Source organism: Misgurnus anguillicaudatus, chromosome 4 (assembly GCF_027580225.2).
Source record: "Misgurnus anguillicaudatus chromosome 4, ASM2758022v2, whole genome shotgun sequence".
In the NCBI taxonomy this organism is placed as follows: Eukaryota; Metazoa; Chordata; class Actinopteri; order Cypriniformes; family Cobitidae; genus Misgurnus; species Misgurnus anguillicaudatus.
The window spans coordinates 24,998,770-25,025,461 of NC_073340.2; the positions used below are offsets into that span (position 1 = coordinate 24,998,770).

The 26,692-nt window shown below is 37.0% G+C and overlaps 1 protein-coding gene across 2 annotated transcripts; it reads left to right on the forward strand.

The window, feature by feature from the left end:
• The first annotated feature begins 1,403 nt into the window (after window positions 1-1,403).
• nrap (nebulin-related anchoring protein) lies at window positions 1,404-25,902 on the forward strand. Of its 2 annotated transcripts, XM_055176564.2 has the most exons (43): window positions 1,406-1,791; window positions 1,919-2,013; window positions 2,458-2,545; window positions 3,409-3,513; window positions 3,604-3,708; window positions 4,221-4,325; window positions 4,428-4,535; window positions 4,679-4,783; window positions 4,865-4,972; window positions 5,059-5,166; window positions 5,253-5,360; window positions 7,043-7,159; window positions 7,705-7,809; window positions 8,051-8,158; window positions 9,357-9,470; window positions 9,623-9,721; window positions 9,803-9,907; window positions 9,999-10,106; window positions 11,955-12,062; window positions 12,171-12,368; window positions 12,455-12,559; window positions 12,644-12,742; window positions 12,822-12,926; window positions 13,033-13,140; window positions 13,237-13,548; window positions 13,656-13,760; window positions 16,142-16,240; window positions 16,417-16,521; window positions 16,633-16,740; window positions 16,828-16,941; window positions 17,041-17,238; window positions 17,326-17,430; window positions 17,517-17,615; window positions 17,704-17,808; window positions 17,984-18,091; window positions 19,202-19,513; window positions 20,913-21,017; window positions 21,095-21,193; window positions 21,283-21,387; window positions 21,505-21,612; window positions 22,898-23,209; window positions 23,289-23,441; window positions 23,662-25,902. In XM_055176564.2, exons 1-43 carry the CDS (start codon window positions 1,720-1,722, stop codon window positions 23,998-24,000), a joined length of 5,577 nt encoding a protein of 1,858 aa, XP_055032539.2. In that variant the 5' UTR covers window positions 1,406-1,719; the 3' UTR covers window positions 24,001-25,902. The 2 variants fall into 2 exon arrangements, with proteins under 2 accessions (XP_073723145.1, XP_055032539.2); XM_073867044.1 differs by lacking the exon at window positions 4,221-4,325 and having other exon boundaries at window positions 1,404-1,791.
• The last annotated feature ends 790 nt before the right edge of the window (window positions 25,903-26,692 follow it).

Genomic DNA, 26,692 nt, shown 5'->3' on the forward strand with positions numbered 1-26,692 from the left:
AGACAGCTTTATTTCAGCCGACTGCCAGCTTTCTTCAGCTGAGCGTTTTGGTTGCTGTGATACTTCTGCTTTGTTTATCAGTCATTGTACGATGCACCGAGTTGACATTGACGAGCTGAGCTTTTCACACAAAGTTGAATATTTTTCAAATCTTTGGGGTTATGCATACCAAAACTTTTAAATGCAGCTGAAAACGCCTGGAGGATACTGTTTTTTCAGCTGAGCGCTGTAAGGTAGCTGTGATACTTGAGCTGTGAGCCGGTTGGTTATTGTGATACTTGTCCTGCCCCTCCTCCACTGTGATTGGATGGCTGTGTGAGAACTGACATTGACGAGCAGAGCTTTTCACCCAAAGTTGAATCTTTTTCAACTCTTGACACTCTGCGCCGAGCGCGGGAAAAACGCTGAGCGCCGGTTTTCAGCACGAAAAAAAAAAGGCTAGCTGCTGGCTTATTTGAAAAATGCAATGCTTCCATTGGTAACAATTAAAGCATACGCCGGCCACCGGCATAAAAGCTTTGATATGCTCGACCCCTAAAAGATTATTTTCTGCCTTCATTTTTTTTGTTGAATCAACTCAGATTTAGTTAAAGTCTGTTATTTATCTTGACTAGAGATGAGTTGTTATAACTACAGATGAGTTTTTATAACTTATAAAATATCGTTGAAAAAAGTCAACTTAATTTTTTGTTGATTCAACAAAATAATTTAAGGCAGCAAAGATTTTTTACAGTGTACCTTCATTTCTGAGAGTGTTTACATCGGTGTTATTTCATATTTTGATGCGTTTGCTAATATTATAAAATGTGGAAAAACAAAAATAAAGAAGGAGAAAGTGACCATAAACTTTCGACCGGTACAGCACTGTAAAAAATACTTTGCTGCCTTAAATTTTTTTGTTATATCAACTCAGATTTACAAGCCATGTCAACACAGATGAGTTGTCACAACTTATAAAATATAGTGGAAAAAAGTCAACTTAATTGTATAAGTTATAACAACTCACCTGTAGTTATAACAACTAATCTCTAATCAAGATAAATAATAGTAAGTTGAAATGACTTGTAAATCTGAGTTGATTCAACAAAAAATGTTAAGGCAGCAAAGTATTTTTTACAGTGTATGATATTAGTTTGGAGGATTATTTTAAGTATAAAACATATATATAAAATAACTACAGAAACAAATTTGTGAAATTGGTCTCAAACTGTATAGCCTTATAACTAGTTACTTTTAATACTAGCAAAATAGTACAGAACTGAACAGAAGATCTTATTTGAGTAAATGACAGACAGAGAAAGCAATAATGGCTCATACACAGAAAAAGAAAGCAAACACGTAATGCATTTAATTCCACGTGCAATGACAAATCTCCCCGTGACTTCATTCACCTATTTAGAGCAAGACTGAAGGCTCTGACTAATCGACTCAAAACACCGTGATCGCTATTCAGTGACATCCCTCACCCCTTTAAGTTACAGACAGCTGGACAGCCATTCAGCTGCGCGACAAGAGCCAAAGAGGGCTGGCACTTTGCACCCAATGACATGTAATAGACAGGGTCCCTGTCAAAGAGCAGATCTAACTTTAACACAGGACAGATACAGAGACTGAAGTGGAAATAAGGGACTGTCTGGGACGCCTTGCTTTTCCTGTACTGACTCTCTATACAAGTTGTTTTTATTTTCTCTGGAGTTGCTGTTTTAATAGGACAAAGACATGAATGTTCAAAAGTGTGCCAGGTGTGGGTTTGTGGTGTACCCGGCAGAGAAGGTCAATCTTATTGGTCAGGTAAGCTTGTACAGATATTGTACACCTAACAAGCTGGAATAATTGCTTAGCCATGTTACCCATATTGTAAGCAGACTGTTTTGGATCATCTAACTTAAAAAATCTTTATTGTTTTTGTTTCTTTCAGAATTGGCACAAAGCATGTTTTCACTGTGAGGTCTGTAAAACGGTTTTAACGGCCAATAATTATGAGAGCTATCAGAAAAGGCCTTTCTGCAAAGTGTAAGTTGTTGAGAACATTTTTAGCAATGTTAATTTCCAAAATTTAAGACTGTCGTCTATACTTAAAGGGAAAGTTTACCTAAAAATGAAAATTCTGTTATTATTTACTCACCCTCATGTTGTTACAAACCTGTGTGAGTTTCTTTATTTTGCGGAATACAAAAGAAAATATTTTGATAAATGATGGCACCCAATTAAATAGATTGATTTCCTGGGTACCATCAACTGTGTGGTTACATAATTTTTTTAAAATATCTTCTTTTGTGTTCAAAAGAATAAAAAAACCTCAATACAGGTTTAGAACAACATGAGGGAGATTAAATTATGAACTATTTCTTTAAGTTAAGTTAAATGCATTATATACATATATAAACTAACTTCGTGGTTAAACTCTCTAATTTGTATAATTTGTCAATTTAATTGATGTTAATATGTGTCTTTTAGGCATAATCCAAAGAATAACACTTTCACTAGTGTCTATGAGACTCCCGTCAACATCAATGCAAAGAAACAGACTGAGGCGGTCAGTGAGGTGAGCTACTGTATTAATGATGTCACAAACATCAGAAAATACAAACTTTTGCAAATCTTACTATTGAAAAAAATATATGTATATATAATGATATACATACAAATATACTGTATTGAGCAGCATAAAAACTACTTTTAAACACAAAATATGAAAATAACAAACATTAAAAAAAATTTAAACAATTATACCAAATATGTTCTTCTGAAAGAAAGAAATTATTATTTTTTTAAATTAATAAACTTTAGTAGATGATTAGGCTCTATGATTGGCTTTCTAGTGCTAACTAGGGTTGGTCAACACCGGATATTGCTACCTAACTCATAGGCAAAGTATTTAAGGAATTGAATATGGGTCACAATGCTTGTTAAACCTAGCTTTAGCACGGGCCGTGGCGGGTAGTGCATGATGTGCTGGGTTATGGGGCTGTTTTTAGGAAAGCTTAAAGGCTTCTGTGACTCCACAGCTTTGGAATGAGATCTGCATCTCTCATTCAAGTTATTTCTGTGTGACATGATACCCCCCTGGGCTTCTTTATGTATTTGCTGTTTAAATTTATACCTCATAAACATGGACCACCTCTCCGAGTCTCTGTGTCTCTCACTCGGAGGGATTGCAGCTGTCCATGTCTGTCAGTCAGCTCTGGAGGCTTTCACGTAGACTGACAGTGTCCAGACACTTCACATTTCACATGTGTAATGGCCATCCTTTCCAAATATCACTTACTAGGGGCCAATGATGTCACACATTTACATTGGGTTATTTTGGGGAATTTGTGAAAAGACATTCAGAATAATTAATTAAAGCAATGAGATGTGATTGGGCTGCAGGTAGATCTCTAAAAACGTCTCTCTAATGTTTTTTAGAATAAATATCGAGAGGAGGGCGAGCGTTTTATGTCCACTTTTCACTATGACATGAAATCAAAAGATATCGAGCAGGCACGTAAGGCAAGCCAGCTTGCTAGCCAGGTAAGTAACCCAAAATAACAACAGGGGTATCTATATAAATGCAAGTTGTCTGTGTGGCATCTGACCGCTTTCTAATCTTTCACTACTCAGCAAGGTTACCAAACCGCGTTTGCAGGCCAACAGTCGTGGTACTCCGGCAGCGTCACCAGCCAGGAAGTTGTACGGGTGAGCCAGGCCCAGAAAACCATCAGTGATGTAAGTAAAGTGGTTCAGACTTAATGGTACTTAAAGGGATAGTTCACCCAAAAATGAAAATTATGCCATTAATGACTCACCCTCATGCCGTTCCAAACCCGCAAGACCGCCATTCATCTTCAGAACAGTTTAAGATGTTTTAGATTTAGTCCAAGAGCTTTCTGACCCTCCATTGAAAATCTATGTACGGTATACAGAACCGGAAGAGAAGACAATGTTGAATAAAGTAATTGTAATTTTTGGACCAAAATGCATCTTTGACGCTTCAACAAATTCTAACTGACCCACAGATGTCACATGGACTACTTTGATGATGTTTTTATTACCTTTCTGGACATGGACAGTATACCGTACATAGGTTTTCAATGGAGGGTCAGAAACTGTAAACATCTTAAACTGTCTTACGGGTTTGGAACAACATGAGGGTGAGGCATTAATGACATCATTTTCATTTTTGGGTGAACTATCCCTTTAATGATAATAAATAAATAATTTACAATGATGTATTACAGGTGGAATATAAACGAGGCCATGAGGAGCGTGTGACGCAGTTTACTTCTGTGACAGACACACCTGAAATCTTACATGCCAAGACTGGAGTCGCATTAGCTAGTGATGTAAGGGTGCATTTGTCCCCTTACACTAACATAACACAAATTATTATTTGTGAACTTCCTCTACTGTGTTTGTAACATGCGATGTTTCATGTTCTTATACAGGTGAAATACACAGAGGAATATGAGCAATCTAAAGGAAAAGGCAGTTTTCCGGCTATGATAACTCCAGGATATGAAATGGCAAAGAAAGCAAACACACTGGCTAGCAATGTAAGTCTCTGTCCAGTCAGATTCATTGTAACCTTACTATTACATAATTTTTTTGATTAACTATAACACTTTGTTTGCTGTAACACAACTTTACTGTGAAGTTTTTACAATGTTTTAAATAATTTTCTAATCTTTTCTTTCAGCTGCAATATAAAAAAGGACACGAGGAAAGAGTGTCAAAGTATACCACTGTGACTGACTCTCCTGAAGTTCTTCTAGCTAAAAACCAGGGGAAAATTGCTAGTGATGTAAGCCAATCGCACAACACTAAAACTAATACATTTCCATTCAGCACATATCCTAATTTTGCATTTCCCTCCGTCATAAAGTATGTCTACACGGAAGAGTATGAACAACACAGAGGCAAAGGCAGTTTTCCTGCCCACTTCACCCCAGGATACCAGGTGGCCAAAAAAGCAGGCGAGATGGCCAGCAAAGTAAGTGTCTGAATGTAAGGTGCATTATGCAGGTATGACAGCTGCACTCGTATGGTGATTGTGAAACCAACAATGTTTATTTGCAGTTGAAGTATCAACAGAAATACGAGCAGGAGATTAAAGGGAAAGCCAGCACTGATGCAGGAGCTGCCGAATTCGCTCTTGCCAGAGAACACGCAGACCATCTCAGTCAGGTCAGGCTGTACCAAATGATCAAGAGCATTCACTTTGGGAAACAATGTGTCGTATCATTATAACAATCCGTGTCTCATTCCTGCAGCATGTCTACACAGAAGAATATGAACAGCAGAAAGGCAAGGGCAGCTTTCCGGCCATGATAACTCCTGGATACCAGATGGCCAAAAAAGCTCATGACTTAGCCAGTGATGTGAGTAACATCACTTTTCTTTCATGAGTAGACCAGTGATGGGGAAAGTTACTTTTAAAAGTAATGCATTACAATATTAAGTTACTCCCAAAAAAGTTATGAATTGTGTAACTTAGTTACTTTTCATGGAAAGTAATGCTTACATTTAGCCTGGCTAACACCAGACCAGTCTCATAGAGAATGAGACGTGGTCTGGGAACCATGTGCTAATTTTCTCGTATTTGAGGCGTGGTTTACGAATGCCCAGATCCGTTTATTGGGCGCAACGAATGTCTATCAAATGCGTCTGTACGTATCTCATAGCCAATCATTTCAATTATTCCAGATGACGTATGTAGAGCTACTTCAATTCAAACGTAAATAACTTTTATCGGGTACGTGTGCACACAGCTGAAAGCTATGCAACTAAACCGGTAGCTGTATATTGATATTGAAAAGCAACACAACTTAGTGGCACTGTGACAACCACAGTACAAGCATAATAACAATATCATATTAATAAATACCGCTTATTATTTATAAGTTAATTGTACTTTGTCGCCGACGATGACTAGCAGGATGGTCCTATAAAACCCAGAGCAAAACTACTTAGACAAAAGTACTTAGAACACTATCTTAAAGGCTGCATCGAAAAGTAACTTCGCGTGCTGCCGTGTTGGATAAACAAAACTGCTTCGCATAGACGTCGTCATTGTCTTGCTGCCCTCTCCCCGTTCTGTGATTGGTTCCCTATTTCAGGGGCAAAAAAGGTCATAGTTTCCATGCTAGACTTGCAGCGTGAATAAATTTGCACACAAGGCAGCATGGGGAAACCCAGGCTAGCTTACGTTACTTTTAAGTTACTTTTACATTACTTTTTCTTACCTGGCTGAGGCTTGATCTCTTTTAGGCCTTGCAGTTGTTTTTTATGACTGAGAAGTTCTGCATTTAGAAATGGCATATTTCCTTTCTGATTGAAACTGTTCCCGCTCAGCGGCGCATGCATAGAGTGCGTAAATCTACGTTAATACATTCAGTACATCGTTTTTTTTTTTGCATCAAATTAATTAAACTGAAAAAAGTAACTCAAATATACATTTATAAAGTAATGCGTTACTTTACCTGTTACTTCAGAAAAGTAATATTATTACGTAATGCACGTTACTTGTAATGCGTTACCCCCAACACTGGTGTAGACATTGTTTCACATATTAGACATTTCGCAATTCATGGTAAAAGTAGTCCCACGTACCAATTTTAAATCAGTCTTTATTTAATTTACTTGCACTATATGACCAGTATATTGCATTTAGGTTTTCTGTCCAGGGCTACACTATTATCTTCATTTAATGTTAATAAATTATTTATTTATTTTATAACATATTAAAATGTGAAAATCTAAAAAATTAATGAATGAATTGATCTTTAAAACTAATACTTGAAAAAATCCTATAAAATTATTTACTGCAATTTATAGACGCATTATGACTGGTCTCATTTCAACCAACAATTTATCCCCTAATGAAGTATTAGTTACTATTTTAGACAATCATGCCAGTAAAAAGCACACTGAGTCTGAATGATTGATGTTCTTTAACACCACAGGAATTCATCTTGACAGTTCCTGGACAGCAGTGTTTTCTGGTATTTTTCTGTTTAAATAACACCTACCTGATCCCTGTCTCTCCATATTTAACCTGCAGCTGAAATATAAGAAGGACCTGAACAAGATGAAGGGATCTGCTGCATACCACACTTTGAACTCTGAGGACAACCTGACTCTGAAAAGCGCACGTAAAATCAACAAGCTCATGAGTGAGGTGAGCAGACTTATGCACTCTGTCCTGTATAAGATTATCTTAGTATTGGTTTATCTGTAACATTGTTTATCTCGCTGATTTCTCTATTTGAAAAATTGGAAAACTTAAAGATCCAACCCTTAAATGTCCATTAGGTGATGTTGTAGTCCAATCCGTCCAATTTTAAATCAGTCTTTATTTGATTTACTTGCACTACAGTATATTGCATTGAGGTTTTCTGAATAGACATTTTAAGATTTTTGACATTTTGCAAACGAGAGCGAGAGATATTGGCTCAGACCTACAGTCTCCACACCTGCATTCTATCCTGAGCCCTCTTGCTGTGTCCAGCCACCCATAGACATAAACAAAAAACAGCTCACAAGCCAACAGGACGACATCATTACATTCTAGCCCATCTGTCTGCCTGCCACAGCGTATCTACAAATAATACCACATCTGCATTCTGCCAAGATTTACAAGCAGATGCCAAAAGTGCACATGCATCTCTGCGTGAGGGTCATAGTATAACTGCGTACCTGACCCGGACTTTCTTCCTTTTTCAGGTTGAATACAAAAAGGACCTCGAGACAACCAAAGGGCACAGCATCAACTACTGCGAGACGCCACAGTTCAAGAATGTGTCGAAGATCGCCAAGTATACCAGTGATGTGAGTGCCTCATCAGTGATATGACTACTATATCCAAAGTATGACAGCATACTCTATATTTACTGTACAGTGGTACTTATGCTTGTTCACTCGATACATTTCCACTCATACTTTACCTCAAACCATTAAGTTTTGCTTTGATAATGGAGAACTTGATCACAGAAACCTCTTTTAACAGAAATGTGAATAGTGCAGGTGTTGCATCACTGTTTCACTTCTTATTTTGTGGGTTTGAACACAGAATAAATATAAAGAGAATTACACCAATCACATGAAGGGGCACTATGAAGGGGGCGGCATCGACAAGAAGACCATGCATGCCATGAATGTCAGAAAGCTGGCCAGTGATGTAAGTATTAAAAAACCTTTTTAGGCTATATTATCTCTCATATATTTTAGGATGCTTCAAAACGGCCAAATTCATATGAAAAAACAAGTTCTCTTTATTAGCTCCTATTCTGTGTGCATATTTTCTAATTATAGTCCTACAGACAATTATTTTTATAGTTAGTACTGCTGATATATACATCTTATGGGAAATATGATAACAGGGCCACCAAGCCATAAATATAACAGTGTAATTTTTTTGCAGTTGATACTGATACTGTAATGTACTTATATTTTGTAATAATACCATTGTATACATTTCATTTTTTATATGTGACCCTATCTGTAAAACCAGGCTAAAGTCTCAAATCAAATTCTGAGAAAACAAGAATCAAAGTTTGATTTTGATCATTGATTTCAATCTTTGACATTATCTTACTTAGTCAAAATTAAAGGGATATTTTCCTGTATAATTTCGTTTTGGGTGAACTAGTCTTTTAAAGATATCACGGAAATATTTTCACAGAATGTTCTTTACAATATGATGATTTTATGCAGCAAACAGCAAATCTACAAGAAGCGGGGTTTTCACTGCAGGCAGGGTCAGATATTTCCCCGTACTACAAAAATAGTGTATACAAAATACAAAAAAAAAAAAAAAACAGTGAAAGCGCTATAGAAATACATTTAAATTTAATTAATTTTAAAATGAATAATAATGCAAATACTTCTTTTTTCAGGGCTGTCTAATGATTAATCGCGATTAATCGCATACAAAATAAAAGTTTGTGTTTGCATAATATATTTTTGTGTGTATTGTGTGTAATTATTATGTATATATAAACACACACACACATAAATTTAAGAAATTTAAGAAACATGTTATTTATGTATATATATATGTTTATATATATATATATATATATATATATATATATATATATATATATATATATATATATATATATATATATATATATATATATATATGTATGTATACGGATGTAAATGTTTCTTAAATACATATATGCATGTGTGTGTATTTATACAAAATAATTACACAAAGTGCACACACATATATTATGCAAAAACAAACTTTTATTTTGTATGCGATTAATTGCAATTAATCTTTTGACAGCCCTACTTTTTTTTAAATTACAAATCTCTGGCATAGTGCTGAGTGTTTACTGTACATATAATGTGGCACTCTGTGATTTTAGATTGCCTACAAATCAGATTATGAGCATGACAAAAATGTGCAGGGGGAATACAACTATCCTGCCACTATTACCCCATCCTACCAGTCACAGAAAAAACTGGAGCCGCTCAAAGATGTAAGTATAGTCTACCATTTTATTTACTGTTCATGAACTGTTTATAAAAAAGAATTGTGTTTAACTTATTATTGCTTCCTTAAACATGCCCATTTAAGTATAAATATCAAGCTTAAGTTATAATTTAGATAAATCTGTTTTGTTTCACATAGAAAAACTACAGACAACATATCGACAAACTGAAATACAGCCAGGTTACTGATACTCCTGACATTGTGCAAGCCAGAATCAATGCTCATCAACTCAGCAATGTAAGCATCAGTGTTTTAGGATATTAAATCTAACATGCAATGTTAGTGCCACATGTATAATCAGTATCATTCTTCACACAGTTGAACTACAAGGCAAACTATGAGAAGACAAAGACGCAGTATACATTATCCCAAGATACACCGGAGATTAAGAAGGCCAAAGCCAATGCAGAGCTTGTTAGTGATGTAAGTCTATACTATACTGACACATACCAGAACCTTGACACATAGTTTGGTGTTGATTGCATTGTGATCTTTGCATTGTGAACCCTTACAGATCAAATACAAGGAGGACTGGGAGAAGAACAAATCTAAAGCTTGCGATATTGGCCTGGACACGCTGACGCTCAAAGCTGCCAAAGCCTCTGGAGATCTGGCTAGCGATGTAAGAATCTGTCCAAGTGTTAAACTTTATTGAAATGAGAGATTTTTAGAAATTAGAGGCTGACAGATAACTGATATACCTGATCTTATCTGAAATGAATTGTCCTATGTATACATTTTACATTAAATTTATGCAGACACCTTTATCTAAAGCAACGCACAGTGGCGGCTCGTGACTGCTCTTCCGAGGGGCACAAATTCACGGTATGTGTTCGGAGTGTCATGTGTGTTGCTTGTGTTTTCAAGGTGTGTGTTTGTCGTGTCGTGTGGGCCATGTGCATCACGTGTTTTGTCAAAATAAGTGTCTGCTGCACACGCGTCAGAACCGTTTATGATAAAAGAGATGCTCACGTTCACAAAAAACACCCAAGACACTCTTTTAACAGTAAACCCTGATTACGAATGAGACTATGCGAGTATCTGGCAAACGCGAGCGTCTCTTTTATCATAATTCCTTTAGACACTTCTGAACAGGCACTTATTTTGACAAGACACATTATGCACATAGGTTCACTCGACGCGCCGAACACATATTTTGAAATTACGAACCACACACATCACGGGCTACATACATGTTGTGACGAACTTCGCATCGTGCGCCCTCAAAAAAGAACGCATTCAAAGAATCACTTGCAATGCATTGAATCTGTATATTTTTCTATCACTATGCCTTTCCTAGGGATTGAACCATAGACTGTAAAAAATATGGACGTAGTCTTCGTGATGTCACCCATAGGTTTGCGAAGAGCATTTCTGAAGCGCAAAGTAGGCAGAGCCTGCTGTCGGTATCTTGGCAGTACGTCACTAACAGATAACCAAAAATGGTTGACAGTAGTGACAGCAGCGACAACATAGACCAAAAACACTTTTTGTACCAGAGTGTAAACATATTTATTTCTGTGGTAGAGTTGGGCATTTTAAAATGGAATTGACTCCCTTATAGAGACCATCTCTAGCAGACAGTCAATGAATTGCAGTTTAAGTCACTTTCGTGTTGGTCCGGAAGGTTGCCCCTTGGATTCAAGCCATATCCTTTGGGCTGCTCAGGGTTCCTACGGGTCCTTGAAATCCTTGAAACTTTGTCAATCTGGGGGAAAAATGTAAGGCCCTGGAAAGTTTTTGAATATATACATACATCGATACAGGTCATTGAAAGTGGTTGAATCTATTTTATGCAAGACGTTTTCTGAAAAAAAAAAACATATTCCCTGTGTAGTGTAGCATAATATCATAAACATTCTAGACTTTTTAAGCACACGTGCTAAACTGTTCGCTTTAAATACGCTTTCATACCAAAATGCTTTTTTGCATAGTTGTGTTTGACACTTGAAAACTTCTCGGGTTACGTATGTAACTGTTGTTCACTGAGAAGGGAACGAGACGCTGTGTCTCCCTTGCCATACTTCCTGCATCCCTGTAACACCGTCTTTGGCAATATTTCAGATAGCGATATACTTCGTGCACCCTGTCTTTGTCATTAAGCCTCACCATTGGTTGAATTTGATATACACATTCAGAGGAACTTACCACTGGAGGTGACCCCAAAGTGTCACCGCAGTGACGCAGCGCGAGTTCCCTCAAAAGGGAACTGTATCAATGTATCTTTAAAGGTAACACAATGTAACCTTGCTCTCACTTTGAAATGTGTCCCCACATTTAGTCCTTGAATTTAAGGATATTGAACCTGGAAAGTCCTTGAAAGGTCCTTGAATTTGAATTTAGCCAAGGTGTGGGAACCCTGATTGCTGACACAAGGCTCTGACCTGAGCTCCAGAAATCCATCCAATTTTGCTCATAGGCCCCAAATAAAACATCTGATAAATACATGTAAATATCTTGGGTTTTACAGATCAAGTACAAGGAGACATATATGAAGAACAAGGACAAAGCAATTGGTATGGATGTCAGTGACACTAAAACCCTCCACTCGCTTCAGGTGGCCAAGCTGAGCAGTGAGGTAAGTCCCTTGTTTTAAACATTATCCTTGGGGTTGCTGACCCAATGACACAAATACCATATACAGTAAGTCTCATAATTCAGACTAAGCCAAAACATTTTGCTTCAGACTGCATATAAAAAGGGATCTAAGGAGACTCAGTCCCAGTTCCACCTGCCTTTGGATATGGTGAATCTGAGCCATGCTAAAAAAGCTCAAGCCTTGGCAAGTGACTTGGACTACAGGAAGAAACTACACGACTATACTGTCCTGCCTGATGACATGAAAGTGCAGCAAGCTAAGAAGGCCTACCAACTACAGAGCGATGTAAGATTATCTTTATACAGGACTACAACGGTACGATAACACATAACACACATCTACTATAGGGATATTGACGTGTTTTTTTGTAGAACCAGTACCGATCAGACCTAACCTGGATGAAGGGAGTGGGTTGGGAGGTGGACGGCTGCCTGGATGTGGAACAGGCCAAAAAAGCAGGAGAACTTGTCAGCGAGGTTGGTCATTACACATGTTACATGTTTTATGTACTGGTCTAAACTTGTAGTTGCTATAATTTTGTGTTTTACACCTCTATGCAGACAAAGTATCGCCAGAAGGCGGATAGCGTTAAATTTACACAAGTTGCAGACACCCCCTCCATCAAACATGCCAAGAAGAGCCAGGAGCTACAGAGCGGGGTAAGATATTGATATGTCTCTCTACCTCTTGATTGATTGAAGCGCACACGACATGAATTGTCCATTTTTCGCCCCTTAGCTGGCATACAAGGCGGGCACCGAGCAGATAATCCACCAATACACCATGAGCAAAGATGAACCTCTCTTCAAACAAGCCAAAGCTAATGCAGAACTTCTTAGTGGGGTATGAACCAAATCATGATTGAATCTTTTGTACACAAGAAATAATCTGCACAGCGACTAACATCCACTTCCTGCTTTTAATCAACACATGTTACTGGTGCTTTCAGAAGGCATATAAGAGTAGCTGGGAGGAACAGAGGGAGAGGGGCTTTGAACTGGGCATGGACACGCTTTCCATACTATCAGCCAAAGCAACACGAGATCTTGCCAGCGATGTGAGTGATTGCACACCCTGCTAACACACATGACCAATGATTGACATTTATGGCACTCGGACTGTCATGTAAATGCTCCCGGGTTAATGTGTCTAGGTTAAGTACAAGCAAGAATACGAGATGACGAAGGGGAAGATGATCGGCGTGAACGCTGTGTCTGGTGATTCTCAGTTAGCCCATTCCACCCTGGCCACTAAACTCCACAGTGACCTCAATTATAGGAAACAGTACGAGGACAACAAGACCAAAAACAGTGTCTCACTTGATATGATGAATCTCACCCATGCAAAGAAAGCCCAGGAACTGGCCACTGATACCAATTACAAAACCTTCCTACACAAGTACACCAACCTATCCTCTGATATGAAACTGGATTGGGCCAAGAAAGCTTACGGCTTACAGAGTGATGTAAGACTTAGATATGAGATTTATCCCAGAATGTAGTTTAATGGCATGTCTTAATTGAAATGAAAGCAAGTTTTTTGGGGATCACAACTGATATGTTTTATTCACAGAAAAAGTATCGCTCTGACTTGAACTGGATGAAGGGAGTGGGATGGGAGACCTCTGGATCCCTTGATGTACAGCAGGCCAGAAAGGCAACAGATTTGGCCAGTGAGGTACATTACAGACTGACTTTTTATAACTTAATGCCCAGGTTTTTAAAATTTTGACTTTTTCCTGTTTAAGTGCTATAGTTGGGTCCCCAGTGCTTGTATCAACCTAGAAAATGTGAAAAAGAACGTAGGTTTTGGTAAACCATTCTCTGCAAGCATGTGAAAAAATAAGTCATTGAAATTTGCATGGTGATGTCAGAAAGGGATAATACCGCCCCATAATCTGCACTTTCCTATCACGGCACTGCCATTTAGTGCAAAGATCAGCTCATCTGCATTTAAAAGGACACACCCAAAAACGACACATTTTGCTTACACCTACAAAGTGGCAATTTCAACATATTATAATAAATTATCTATATGGTATTTTGAGCTAGACCTTCACATATATTATGTACTCTGGGGACACCAAATATTTATTTGACATCTTAAAAAAGTCTTGTGAAATGTCCCCTTTAAAATCAGAAACCATAATTAGCATATAGGCACATATGAGCAGTTATGTAATGCTTTAAATAACTTCAGAGGTTAGTTGCTGGGGTTATATTTAACAAGGATGTATGAAATTAACTTCCTCAATGCAGCAGCACCTTGTATAGTTTAGAAGAACCCTCTACTCAGCAAAGACAGACAAGAGATTAATATTAAATATTTAATTTTAAGAATAGAATAGAATAATGTAGTTAAAGATATAGTTCATCAAAAAATGAAATTTCTGTCATCATTTACTCACCCTTAAGTTGTTCCAAACCTGTTTTTTTTGTTCTGCTGAACACAAATGAAGATATTTTGAAAAAGTTAATAACCACATCTGGGGCACCATTCACTTCCATAGTATTATTTTTTATTATGTAAGTCAGTGGTTCCCTAGATCTATTTGCCTACAAACATTCTTCAAAAATGTATTTAGCAGAATAAAGAAATGTATACACTACAGGTTTGGATCAGTAAATAAGTAAATGATGACAGAATTTTTAATTTTTCTGTCAACTATTCTGTTATTGGCATTCATACTGTAACTGCCATATTGCTGACAAAATGTAAACCTTTCTGTGAAATCCAGACCAATTTTTTTCAACATGATCTCCATGGTATAGTCACAGAATATTTTGCTAATTTATTCGTGTCATTGTCACGGATCTTCGCATTGTACCACAGACTTTCTTTTCCGTGTCAGTTTCACGTATTGGTTACTTCATTGTTTTTCCTATTTTTAAACCATTTTTGTGTGGGTTTGGGGTTAGATTTGGGGTTTGGATGTCACTTTAAAGGGGACAGAGAATGAAAAACCATTTTTACCTTGTCTTTGTTGAATAATGGTAGTCTACCCACATTCACGAACATACTAAAAGTGCTAGACATGCTAAACATCTCAGTCTCATAGAAATTCCTCTTTTAGAAATGTCAGCCAGAAAACGGCCCAATCTGAAAAACTGATGCTTATGACATCACAGGCATCTAACTGCCCCTCCACTTTAAAATAATTGGCTACATTTTTTGAGTGGCAGCAAGGTCAGCCAATCAGTAATGAGATTGCAAGTTAGGCCAGTAGGGGGAGCCAAATAGGCGCAAAACCACTTGTGTAAAATCCCCCACCCTAATAGAGCTATCTGAGAGAGGTTTTTAGGAAGCTTCTAAGGCATTACAGACCCAAACAAAAACATTTTTGTCTACATGTCACATCACAGAACAAGGATAAATACTCCGTTCAATCATTCTATGTCACCTTTAACTATTGGTTTATACACATTTTTATGGACTTTTAAACATTTGTCGCCTGACATTAGGGTTAGAGTTGGGTTTGGGTTAGGATTTCATTTTATGTTACAGAAAGTCGTTCTAACCCCAAACCCATGCAAAAATGGTAAGAAAATAGGAAAAACAATTGAGTAACCAATACGTGAAACTGACACGGAAAAGAAAGACCGTGGTACAGACACAGAAAAATGCGGAGATCCGTGACAATGACAGGAATAAATTAGCAAAATATTCCATGACTATAATACAGACAATTCGTGAGATCGGGTTGATTTTTTTATATTTGTTTGACCAATTAATGTATAGTGAGGAAAACAAAGTCTTAATGTTTTTTTTGTATTTCAAAATAAACAGTATATGTCAAATTCATTATTTTGCTCTATTCTGTAGGTCAATAAAGATTTATAATGACAGCATTCGTTTTAAAAAACATAAACATTTACAGATATATATTAAGTGTATATTAAAGAGGCAAAGCTCATACTAGCATGTTTAACTATGCAAAGATTTCCCTTGGGTGACAGCTATGACAATTTTTAGATGCAGATATTCTAAAATGGTTAAACAAATAGTTAAAACATGTCATTATTGAAAAAAATGTATGCAATGCCATGTGTATGTTTCAGAATAAATACAGACAGCACGTGAGTGCTCTGAAGTTCACTAGCGTGGAGGACACACCAGAGATGGTGCAAGCCAAAATCTCCAGCAAACTGGTGCTTGATGTATGTAATTTTTTTCATTTTAAAGGAAACATGGTTTTATACTAGAAAGACATAACAATGCTTTGCTGACACCACAAAATGCACAAGAAAGTATTTAAAGAATTGCACACTTTAGCTCTATACTAGAATTGACAGATTGACTATTGTATTTACTACCTATCTTGTCCTTCATACAGAGGTTGTACAGAGAGAAGGGAGAAAGTGAAATGCACAAGTACACCCTTACTGGAGACCTACCCGAGCATGTGCAGGCGAAGATCAATGCTATGAACCTCAGTGATGTAAGAATCCATTACACATCTCCTGCTGTTTTCATTTTAAAAGCTGTTAAATCACACAAAGGCAGTTTACTTCACACATTCAGTTGTTAAAATGAGATTTCTTGTGTACAGTCACATTACAAAGGGTCCTGGACAAAGATGAAAGAAGCTGGCTACAAGTTACGCTTAGATGCTATTCCATTCCAAGCAGCCAAATCTTCTACCGATATCCTTAGTGATGTGAGTATTAAGGACACAATGGCAAAAAACTACTATCTATCTATCTATCTGTCTGTCTGTCTAACCGTATAACTGTATTATTTCCAGCAAAAGTACAAGGCACAGTTTGAGAAAACTAAAGGAAAGATGATCGGCCTAAAAGGACTGGAGGATGACATAAACATTGCTCATTCTGTGCATGCCACACAGATACACAGCAATGTAAGTATTCCCTTACAGTAAACAAAGCAATTATTAAGTATTCACAAAACATTTTGGAGTTGGATGAAGTATGCGTGTGATCATAATCTCTTTACTTAGATCAAATACAAAAAGGATTCTTCTAAGGGGCATTCTCAGTTCCATCTGCCCATGGACATGCTGGACGTGCTGCATGCCAAGAAGGCTCAGTCTCTGGTCAGCGATCAGGACTACAGACTGAGATTGCACAAATACACAACAGTGGCCGGTGATCTCAAAGTACAGGCTGCCAAGAGAGCATATGATCTGCAAAGTGAGGTAAAGCCTTACCTGCAGTGGACCACCTCGATTACTTTTAGTCATCCGTCCAATGAATAAAAGTAACTTGCTCTGTTTATGCCATAGAAAATCTACCGCTCTGATCTAAACTACTTACGTGGTGCAGCCTGGATTGCCACGGGTGCTTTACAGATCGAGGGATCCAAACGGGCCACAGATCTACTCAGTGAGGTATGGCTGGTGAACACCTTTATTCTACATACAGTAAATGTATCTGAATTTTATATATTAATAATTATAATACATTCCTTTTACAGAAAAAGTATCGCCAGCAACCGTACTCTTTCAAACACACATCCGTAACAGATTCTCCAGATATGGTACATGCTAAGATCAGTGGCAAGGTCACTAATGAGGTAAGAGGGCATGCTTTGGAATATCACTGTGTACTTTAATGCACAGTGAAACAAGATTATAATATCACATGGTCTGATGTTTTATAAGCGCTTGTACAAAGAAAAGGGGGAGAACTTGAGGCACAACTACACCATTACAGCAGAGAGACCCGAAATCACCCAGGCCAAGATTAACGCTGCTAACTTCAGTGATGTAAGCTGAGCCTTCGAAACCTATTTTTGTGTTTATGGATATTCCTCTCATAAAATCAACTATTCTACAGTTAATTTAGAAAGATAAGATATACGATATGTTTGTGCAAAGAAGGAAATTGCATTAGGTGCATTTAGAAATATTCGAAGCATCATTTATTTCTGTTATATTTCAGGTTAAGTACAAGGAGTCCTGGCACGTACTTAGAGCTCAGGGTTATAAACTCACCATGAAGGATATCCCCTTCCAGGCTGCCAAAGCATCCACCAGCATGGCTAGTGATGTAAGAATAACCTCTCTAAATTTACACTCCTAAACATTTATGGGCAAAAACAAGTCTGATAGCCGTTTCATTAAAGGGCACCTATTATACAAAATCCACTTTTACAAGGCGTTTGGACATAAGGTTTTGGCAGTGTGTGAACACAACCACCCTGTGATAAAAACATCCACCCGCTCCTTGTTTTTTAATCCTCATTAAACCAAAGCCGTATCATTAGACATGCCGTTTTGATTATTTATCAATGTGAGGTCACATTGATAAAGCCCCGCCCACTTACAGTCCTGCATTACCATAGATTCTACCCTCATCAAGTTGTACTCTGTCCACTAGTTACTATTGTCTTTACTGAAAGCGCTCACTGTCCATCTGTAAGGAAGTAAGCTGTAGCTCATTTGCATTTAAAGGTACAGACATTAAAACGGTGCGTTTTTGCTCCCATCCAAATATGGGCATTTTGGACATGCTAAAATAAATGATCTGTGGAGTATTTTGAGCTGAAACTTCACAGACACATTCTGGGCACACATGAGACTTATATTACATCTTGTAAAAAGGCCGTAATAGGGGCCCTTTAACATCCATAACCATATTACTGTCATGTTTGAGATGACTTAAGTGTTCAGAGCATGGGTCTTCAAGGGGTCCGGGGCCTCTTTGGGGGTCTGTGGTTGTATTACTGGGGGTCCTTAAAATATTGTTTGAATACAAAATATTTTTTTTGAGTAAAATGAAATTAGGTATCAAACAAAAATGCACTAATGAGCTAACAACAGAAAAGATAATAAACTAAATAAAGGTTCCTATATATAATAATATAAAACTTAATTAAAATGAAGATCCCCAGATAAAATCTATACAATACATTTTAAATGTAATGAATTATGTTAACATTATGTATCTGTGTATGAAACAATAATTGTATATATTTGTAGCGTAACCATCATAACAAAGTATGTAAATCCAGTTTTAATTTTTGATACATGTACTCGGGGTCCTTGCTCCTCCTCTCTATCCATAAGGAGTCCTTGGCCTGAAAAAGGTTGAAGACCCCTGGTCTAGACAGTTAACACACAAACGCTCACTAAAATCTAGTTGAATCTGTTTTGATAGTACCAGTACAAGCACAACCATCTGCTGGAGAAAGGTAAGCACATCGGCGCTCGCAGCGTTCTGGAGGACCCACATCTGATGCACTGCTTGGAGATGGGCCGTCTGCAGAGTGACCAGAATTACCGTAAAAACGCCATGTCCACCAGCGGCCAGTATCAGCTGCCTATAGACATGGTGAACCTGATCCATGCCAAGAAGGCCCAGGCCTTAGCCAGTGACCAGGATTACAAGACTCACATGCATTCTTACACCATCTTACCTGATGACATGAAGGTCCAGTGGGCCAGAAAGGCATACGACCTACAGAGCCAGGTGAGAAAGACCACATAAATCTTACAAGCAGAGTAGAAAATTAACTTTTTGCCCACCATGTAAAACAATAGACAGTACTGTGCAAAAGTCTTAGGACACCACCACCAGACTTGTTGTTTTAGAAGTTGTAATGTCCGTCCATTTTTTTTTATTTATCTATTTTATTAAGATACAAGAAAATACAGGAAATATGTACATAAAAATTCTGTAGGCATCGTCTGTGTTTAGTGTGATCTCTCTTGGCACTAAACACATCTTGAGCGTTTTTGAGCAAAATGAAGTAAAAAGACTAATTTCTTTAAAATTAGGATTTAATTTTATAAAGAGATCCTGCAGTTTCCTGCTATTGCTCAAGTGGAAGGGGAGTTTACGCTAAAAACTTGACACATCAATTTACATTTGTATACAGTTTTTAATACTACACATTTCCTGTATTTTCTGGATGTATTCTATTAAAGATCACTATAACACTGCAAAAACAACAAATCGTATAATACTGGCATGGTGGCCTAAGACTTTGGCACAGTACTGTATAAATATACAGTATATACTGTACATATATACAGTATATACATATTGGCTATTTACCATCCTGAGGTTACCCTAAAGTTACAGTACTATTTGAGGTTTTCGTAGGAGTCCTGCAACCGATGATATGGCCTGCATATAAATCCGATTTCACCCGAATAAACAAAAATAAAATAAATAATTAAATGATTACATGAAACATCCAAGAAAATGTGCAATATGCTATAAAAATAAATGGTCAAAAATTGTCCCAAGCTGTCACTGGGACTGCCCAGGTACAGATATGTATACATTTGGTACATATATGTACCTCTGATGTACTAATATGAACTCTTTGGGGCAGTTTCCCAGACAGGGCTTATTCTGGTCCCAAACTAAAATGCATGTTTGAGTTGCCTTAATTTAAATACATCTTGCACTGACATATCTTAACATATATCAGTACTATTGTTTTTTCTCAAGATGCACACCAGTATTGTTTTTGTAATGTTTGTTTGTAAAAACTACCTAAATGTCCTATTATAACTAAGGCTTAGTCCTGGACTAATCTAAACCCTGTCCGGCAAACTGCCCCTTTAGGTGCATAGTTGTACTTTTTTAAAGGATGCTGCCCCAGTGACATTTAGGGGCCATTTTTTTCTGACAGTGTGTACTTTAAAACTGTGTTTAGGTGTACAAAAGACAAATATATTTTTTTAATAGCATAGGATGGTCACAGAATATACTGATTTAGTTATTTGATAAATAAATCTATTATTGGCATTACTTTTGAAAACAATCTCAACTAACAGCATTTTTGTCCTTTTATATATTCCCATAGTGTCTAGTGTCTATTAATGCTAAGCAAATGATCTCTTTGTTTTTTTAAAAGAATGTGTACAAATCAGATCTGAACTTTATGAAAGGGGTGGCTTGGGACACAGTGGGTGCAGCTCAGCTAGACTACGTCAAGAAAGCCGGAGATCTTATTAGTGATGTAAGTACATACTGTACATACTGTAATTCATTACGCCAACACCGTAATGCCTAATAATAAATGCTTTGCTTATGCAGAAAAAGTACCGTCAACATCCTGACAGTCTGAAGTTCACCCAGGTGGCAGATTCACCGGATATCCTCCATGCAAAGAACAGCTACATGCAGTGTAGTGAGGTAAACTTCAGCATGCTTATATCAGTCAGTTTCTCTTTTAGATAAAGAATGGAGAGTAATAACCTGGTTGAAATCTGTAATTTTTGCAGAGGTTGTATAAGTCTGGAGACTCTGAGTCCATGCACAGATGCTCTTTACCCCCTGATCATCCAGACTTCATCAGAGCGAAGATCAACGCTCAGCAGATTAGTGATGTAAGCTTGGTGTGGTTAGATAAACTTAATGTTGAGTACTGTAAAATGCAAATGTTAACTCATTGTGCATCCTCTACAGTTACTGTATCTATGTTGCTTTTTCTCCTCACTTTATAGAAAGTTTATAAAATGTCAGGTGAGCAGGTTAAATCGGCTGGTTATGACCTCAGGTTAGACGCCATTCCCTTCCAGACTGCCAAGGCCTCTAGAGAAATTGCTAGTGATGTAAGTCAAAATATTAATATTAATACAATTATTTCTATACATGAAAACATGTTCTTCATTTTTTAAAGCTGAATTATGTAAATTCAATGACAAAATTGCAAAAAAAAAATATATATATTTTAAATTATGTCTTACCTTGGTCAAGCAAACAGATAGTCTCATCCCAAAAATCACATCATTTGTTGAGCCAGTGTCAGGCTGGTTGATATGCTTAAACATTTTGTGTACCTTTCCTTGGGATGGTTCACCCAAAAATGAAAATTTTGTAATTATTTATTCACCTTCATATTGTTACAAACCTGTATTCATTTCTTTGTTCCGCTGAACACAAAGGAAGATATTTTAAGCATTGTTTGTAACCAAACCGTTTTTGAGCACCACTGACTTCCATAGTAGTATTTTTTCTTACTATGTAAATCAACAGTGCTTCTTTTTCTGCTTTATTACAAAAATCTTCCTTCGTGTTCAGCAAAACAAATACATTTATACACTTTTGCCGTGAGGTTTAAATGAGGACACAATTTAAATTTTTGGGTGAATTATCCCTTTAACCTACTGTAGACTGATCTTACAGAAAGTCGTATTATAGTCACACAAAATTGTATTAATTTATTCATGTCCATGGCACGAAATTTGGCTTTTTCCGTGCCTTGAGCTCGAATGTCTTTTTCGCTTCATTTTATGTATTGTTTTCTCCGAGTTTTTTCCTATTTTCTTACCATTGTCGCTTGGGGTCAGAATCACTTTCTGTTACATTTTCAGACATCCTAACCCGAACTTATCCTAACCCGAACTTTAACCCCAACTCCAAGCGAGAATAGTTTTAAAAGCGGAATAAAAACATGTAGAAACCAATACATAAAAGTACATCATAACCCAACCCCAAATCTAACCCCAACCCCAAGCGACAATGATTTAAAAATATGAAAAAACTATGAGAAAACAATTTATAAAATTACACGAAACAGAAAGTCCTGCAACGGACACAAGAAACTATTTATAGAAATTCGTCACGAAAGGGACATTCGTGCTCAAGGCGTGGAAAGGGGCTGAATTTCGTGCCATGGAGACAAATAAATTATTAAAAATAACACGACTTTCCCTGAGATCATGTTGAACCTAAAGGCAATACCTGGAGCTCTCTCTGCATATGAGCTCTAAAGGTATTTAGGTCCATAAGAATAATATTAATTTTAACATAAAAAATACAGCTTTTCAGCTTTAAAAAATCTAGAGTTTTGATTCAATGCATTTTGATTCAATGCATTTTTTACCTTCTTCTCAGTTCCGCTATAAGGAGGCATTTGCAAAGGATAAGGGCCATCAGGTGGGTCTCCTTAGCGTTGAGGATGACCCCAAGATGAGACACTCGCTGGCTGTTGGGAAGCTTCAGAGCAACAACCAGTACAAAAAGCAGTCTCAGGAGACACGCTCTCAGTTTAAGAGCCATGCTGACCAACCTTCATTTCTTCATGCTAAGAAGAGCCAGGCTCAGATCAGCAACCACAGCTATCGGCAGCATCTCCATGACTACACCTGCGATCCTGATCAACTCAATGTCAAACACGCTAAACAGGCCTACAAACTTCAGAGTGATGTAAGAAAGCTTTGGAATACTTACAGTTGTCCTTATGTAGCAAGAACTTAAAAACTTGACTTCATGTCTCTTCTTACAGGTGAACTACAAATCAGATCTGAACTGGATTAAAGGTGCAGGCTGGACCCCTCCAGGCTCACATAAAGTAGAAATGGCCCGGCGTGCTGCAGAACTGGGCCTTGCTGAAGGTGTGACCACTGACGAGGCTATCGCCCAGTACCAACAACTAATGGTGAGACAGAATTGGATTTTATTACTTATGTAATATTACGTACCACATCTGGTGTGTAACCAAAGTGCTTGTGATACCACACTTCCAGAATTAAGAATTAAACAATTACAGAACACAAAAGTATTTGATGGGAGTTGGTCTGATGGTACGATCAAATATTGTCTAAATGTTTTATACTTTAACTCAAGAAATTACGATATCCTAATTTCTTGTTCCTCAGATGCTCCAGAGACAACAGCAGTTCCAGGACCAGCAGCTGCAGTCCACCACAGAGCAGACAGAAACCACACAGGAGTTCCAGCAGCCTGAAGTCAATCCCGATGCCATGGAGATCCTCAACGTCAAGAGGAAGAAAACCATTCACACCACATTCAAACAGGCCAAGACCACAAAATCCATCACGTCACAGTCTGTTGCATCTCACTCAACCGCAAGTCAGTCTATCTCTAACCAGTCCACCAAAAAACAGTCAATTACCAATCAATCCAACACGAGGGCGATCAGTCAAAACCAGTCTGCTATCACAGACCAGGCTGCTGCAAAGTCAGGAACAATGTAATCTACCATTCGTCTCTTCTATATTTTAGTTTTTTACATTTAATTTATGAACATCATGTAGATCCTGGTGTTCTTTGTGTTTTTGATTGATCTACTGTAGAAATGAGGGCTTTACATAAAAACTGTAAGTGGCACGTGAATGTGAAGATGGTTAGAGTAGGTGTAGACGGAAAGATAAGCAATAAAAACCAAGCAAGCTTAAAGGAAAAAGGTTCACTTTAAAATGAAAATTCTGTCGTGGTTTGCTCATCCTCATGTTGTTCTGGACCTGTGTGAATTTCTTTTTTCTGATGAACACAAAAGAACATATTTTGAGAGGTGATGGTAAACACACAGCAGTAAGTGACCATTGACTTCCATAGTAGGGAAAAAAAATATTTTGGAAGTATTGTGATAAATGATGAAGAAAATATTTTGATAAATGATGGTAAGCACACAGTTAACGGTACCCATTAAATCCCATCATATTTTTTATTCCTACTACTATGGAAGTCAATGGTCACTATCTGCTGTGTTTCCCAGGTGAAAAAAAAGTATTCTTAAGTATTAAAAATATACTTAAAATTTAAGTAAAATGTTTTAATACATTTGTATTCCCAACGTGCTTATTTAAAGTGTATAAAAAAAGTACGTTGGTAATAAATATATGCTTAATTACACTTTTTAAAAGTATGCTAAACTCAAGAATACTTTTAATGTATTTCTAAAAAGGTGCACTAGAGGTACGCTGGTAATAAATATATCTTTAATTACACTTTTTAAAAGTATGCTTAACTCAAGCATTATTTAAAGAGATTTTTTTAAATACAGACATAGTATGTTAAAATGACATTTTAGTTCAACTTCATGGTGTCTCAAAAAAGCACAGTTGAGAACACTAAGATGGTCTTAAGTTCATCTTAAAAAGTACTTAATACTGCTTTTTAGTATACTAAGTTCAAAATTAGTGTGCGAAAATAGAGCACTTTTAGTATAATGTGGAAAGTGTACTTAAATAGTATATTTTAGTGCGCTTTTTTCACCTGGGAATACATTTGGAATATTATTTTAACATACCATTAGTATACTTTAAAGTATATTTAAAAATGCTTAAGGGTGGGTTGAAGTGTATTTTAAGTTATAATTAAATATATATTTTTTAAATACAGACATAGTATGTTAAAAATACATTTTAGTTCAACTTCATGGTCTCTCAAAATAGCACAGTTGAGTACACTAAGATGGTATTAAGTTCATCTTAAGAAGTACTAAGTTCTACTTTTTAGTATACTAAGTTCAAAATTAGTGTGCGAAAATAGAGCACTTTTAGTATATTGTGGAAAAGTGTACTAAGTGTACTTAAATAAAGTGTATTTTAGTGCGCTTTTTTTCACCTGGGTTACCATCATTTCTCAAAATGTTCTTTTGTGTTCATCAGAGGGGGGAGGTTTATGCAGGTTTGGAACAACATGAGGATGAGTAAATGATGACAGAATTTTCATTTTAAAGTGAACTATCCCTTTAATTGTGGTTAAATGAAGATGATAATGGTTATGTGGAGATATTAAAATGACCAGAGAAAGTCTGGATAATTTGATAAAAAGGCATGAGTATGTTTTCGAAGAAGTACCCTCACGAGTTCCTACTTTTCTATTTAATAGAAACATAACTGTAGCACCTGGCTGGTCAGATCGCATTTCATGACAAGTACAATTATTGCTCTAGTTGATTTTAAGGCTGTCTCTGGTGGGCTGGAATACAGGAGTTATATTTGAGATACTGGATGTACTCTAATGTCCGACAAGCTGAGCTTTATGAGAAAGATTATAACTGCAACTCTGCTAGCAGAGTTAAATGGTTGAACTGTAAGTAAATGTGTAAACTTTGACATGATGGAAAAATAAAGTTTTTTGTTTTGAAATTCCTTCCAAGTTATTGCCCGCTCTTTGTTAAACGGTCCTGAGCGCTAGAGGGCAGTCATAGACTTTTTCTGTAACACAGTCACAGAAGTTTATGGTTGACACAGATGTTTGCTTGATATATTTTGTTTGAGGAACAAGTCAAACAAAATGATACAAAGATGGATGGATGACTCACTGTTAAAACTGTACAGGTTTACTTTTCCTTCAAGCATTTTGTTGGAACGGCTCACATAATGAAAATCAATTTAAAGGGATGGTTCACCCAAAGGTGGGAGGTCTGTTATCATTTGCTTACTCTCATGTTGTTGCGGACCTGTAGACGTTTCTTTGTTCTGATGAACACGAAGGAGGATATTTTGAGGAATATTTGTAACTGTTCATGAGCCCCATTTACTTCCATACTATTCTTTATTCCTACTATGCAAGTGAATACGGCTCATGATTAGTTTGGTTGCAAACATTCCTCAAAATATCTTATATTTTTCGTATAAAGAAATTTATACAGGTTTGTAACAACATGAGAGTAAAAAATGAGGACAGAACTATCCCTTTATGTAAATAAATCATGTTTATGTTGACCCATGATGTGAAACTCTTTATATACCAATGCTTGTACATGGTGCTACATAAATATAACGAAGAATATAAAAACAAAAGCTTAGGACTAAAAAGTAAGTGCATGTGTATAATCTAGAGCAAACGGTGCCAGACAAAAGTGCAACAACAATACAATACACCAGTGGCGGCGCAAATTCAAAATATGTGTTCGGAGTGTCATGTGTGTTGCTCTTG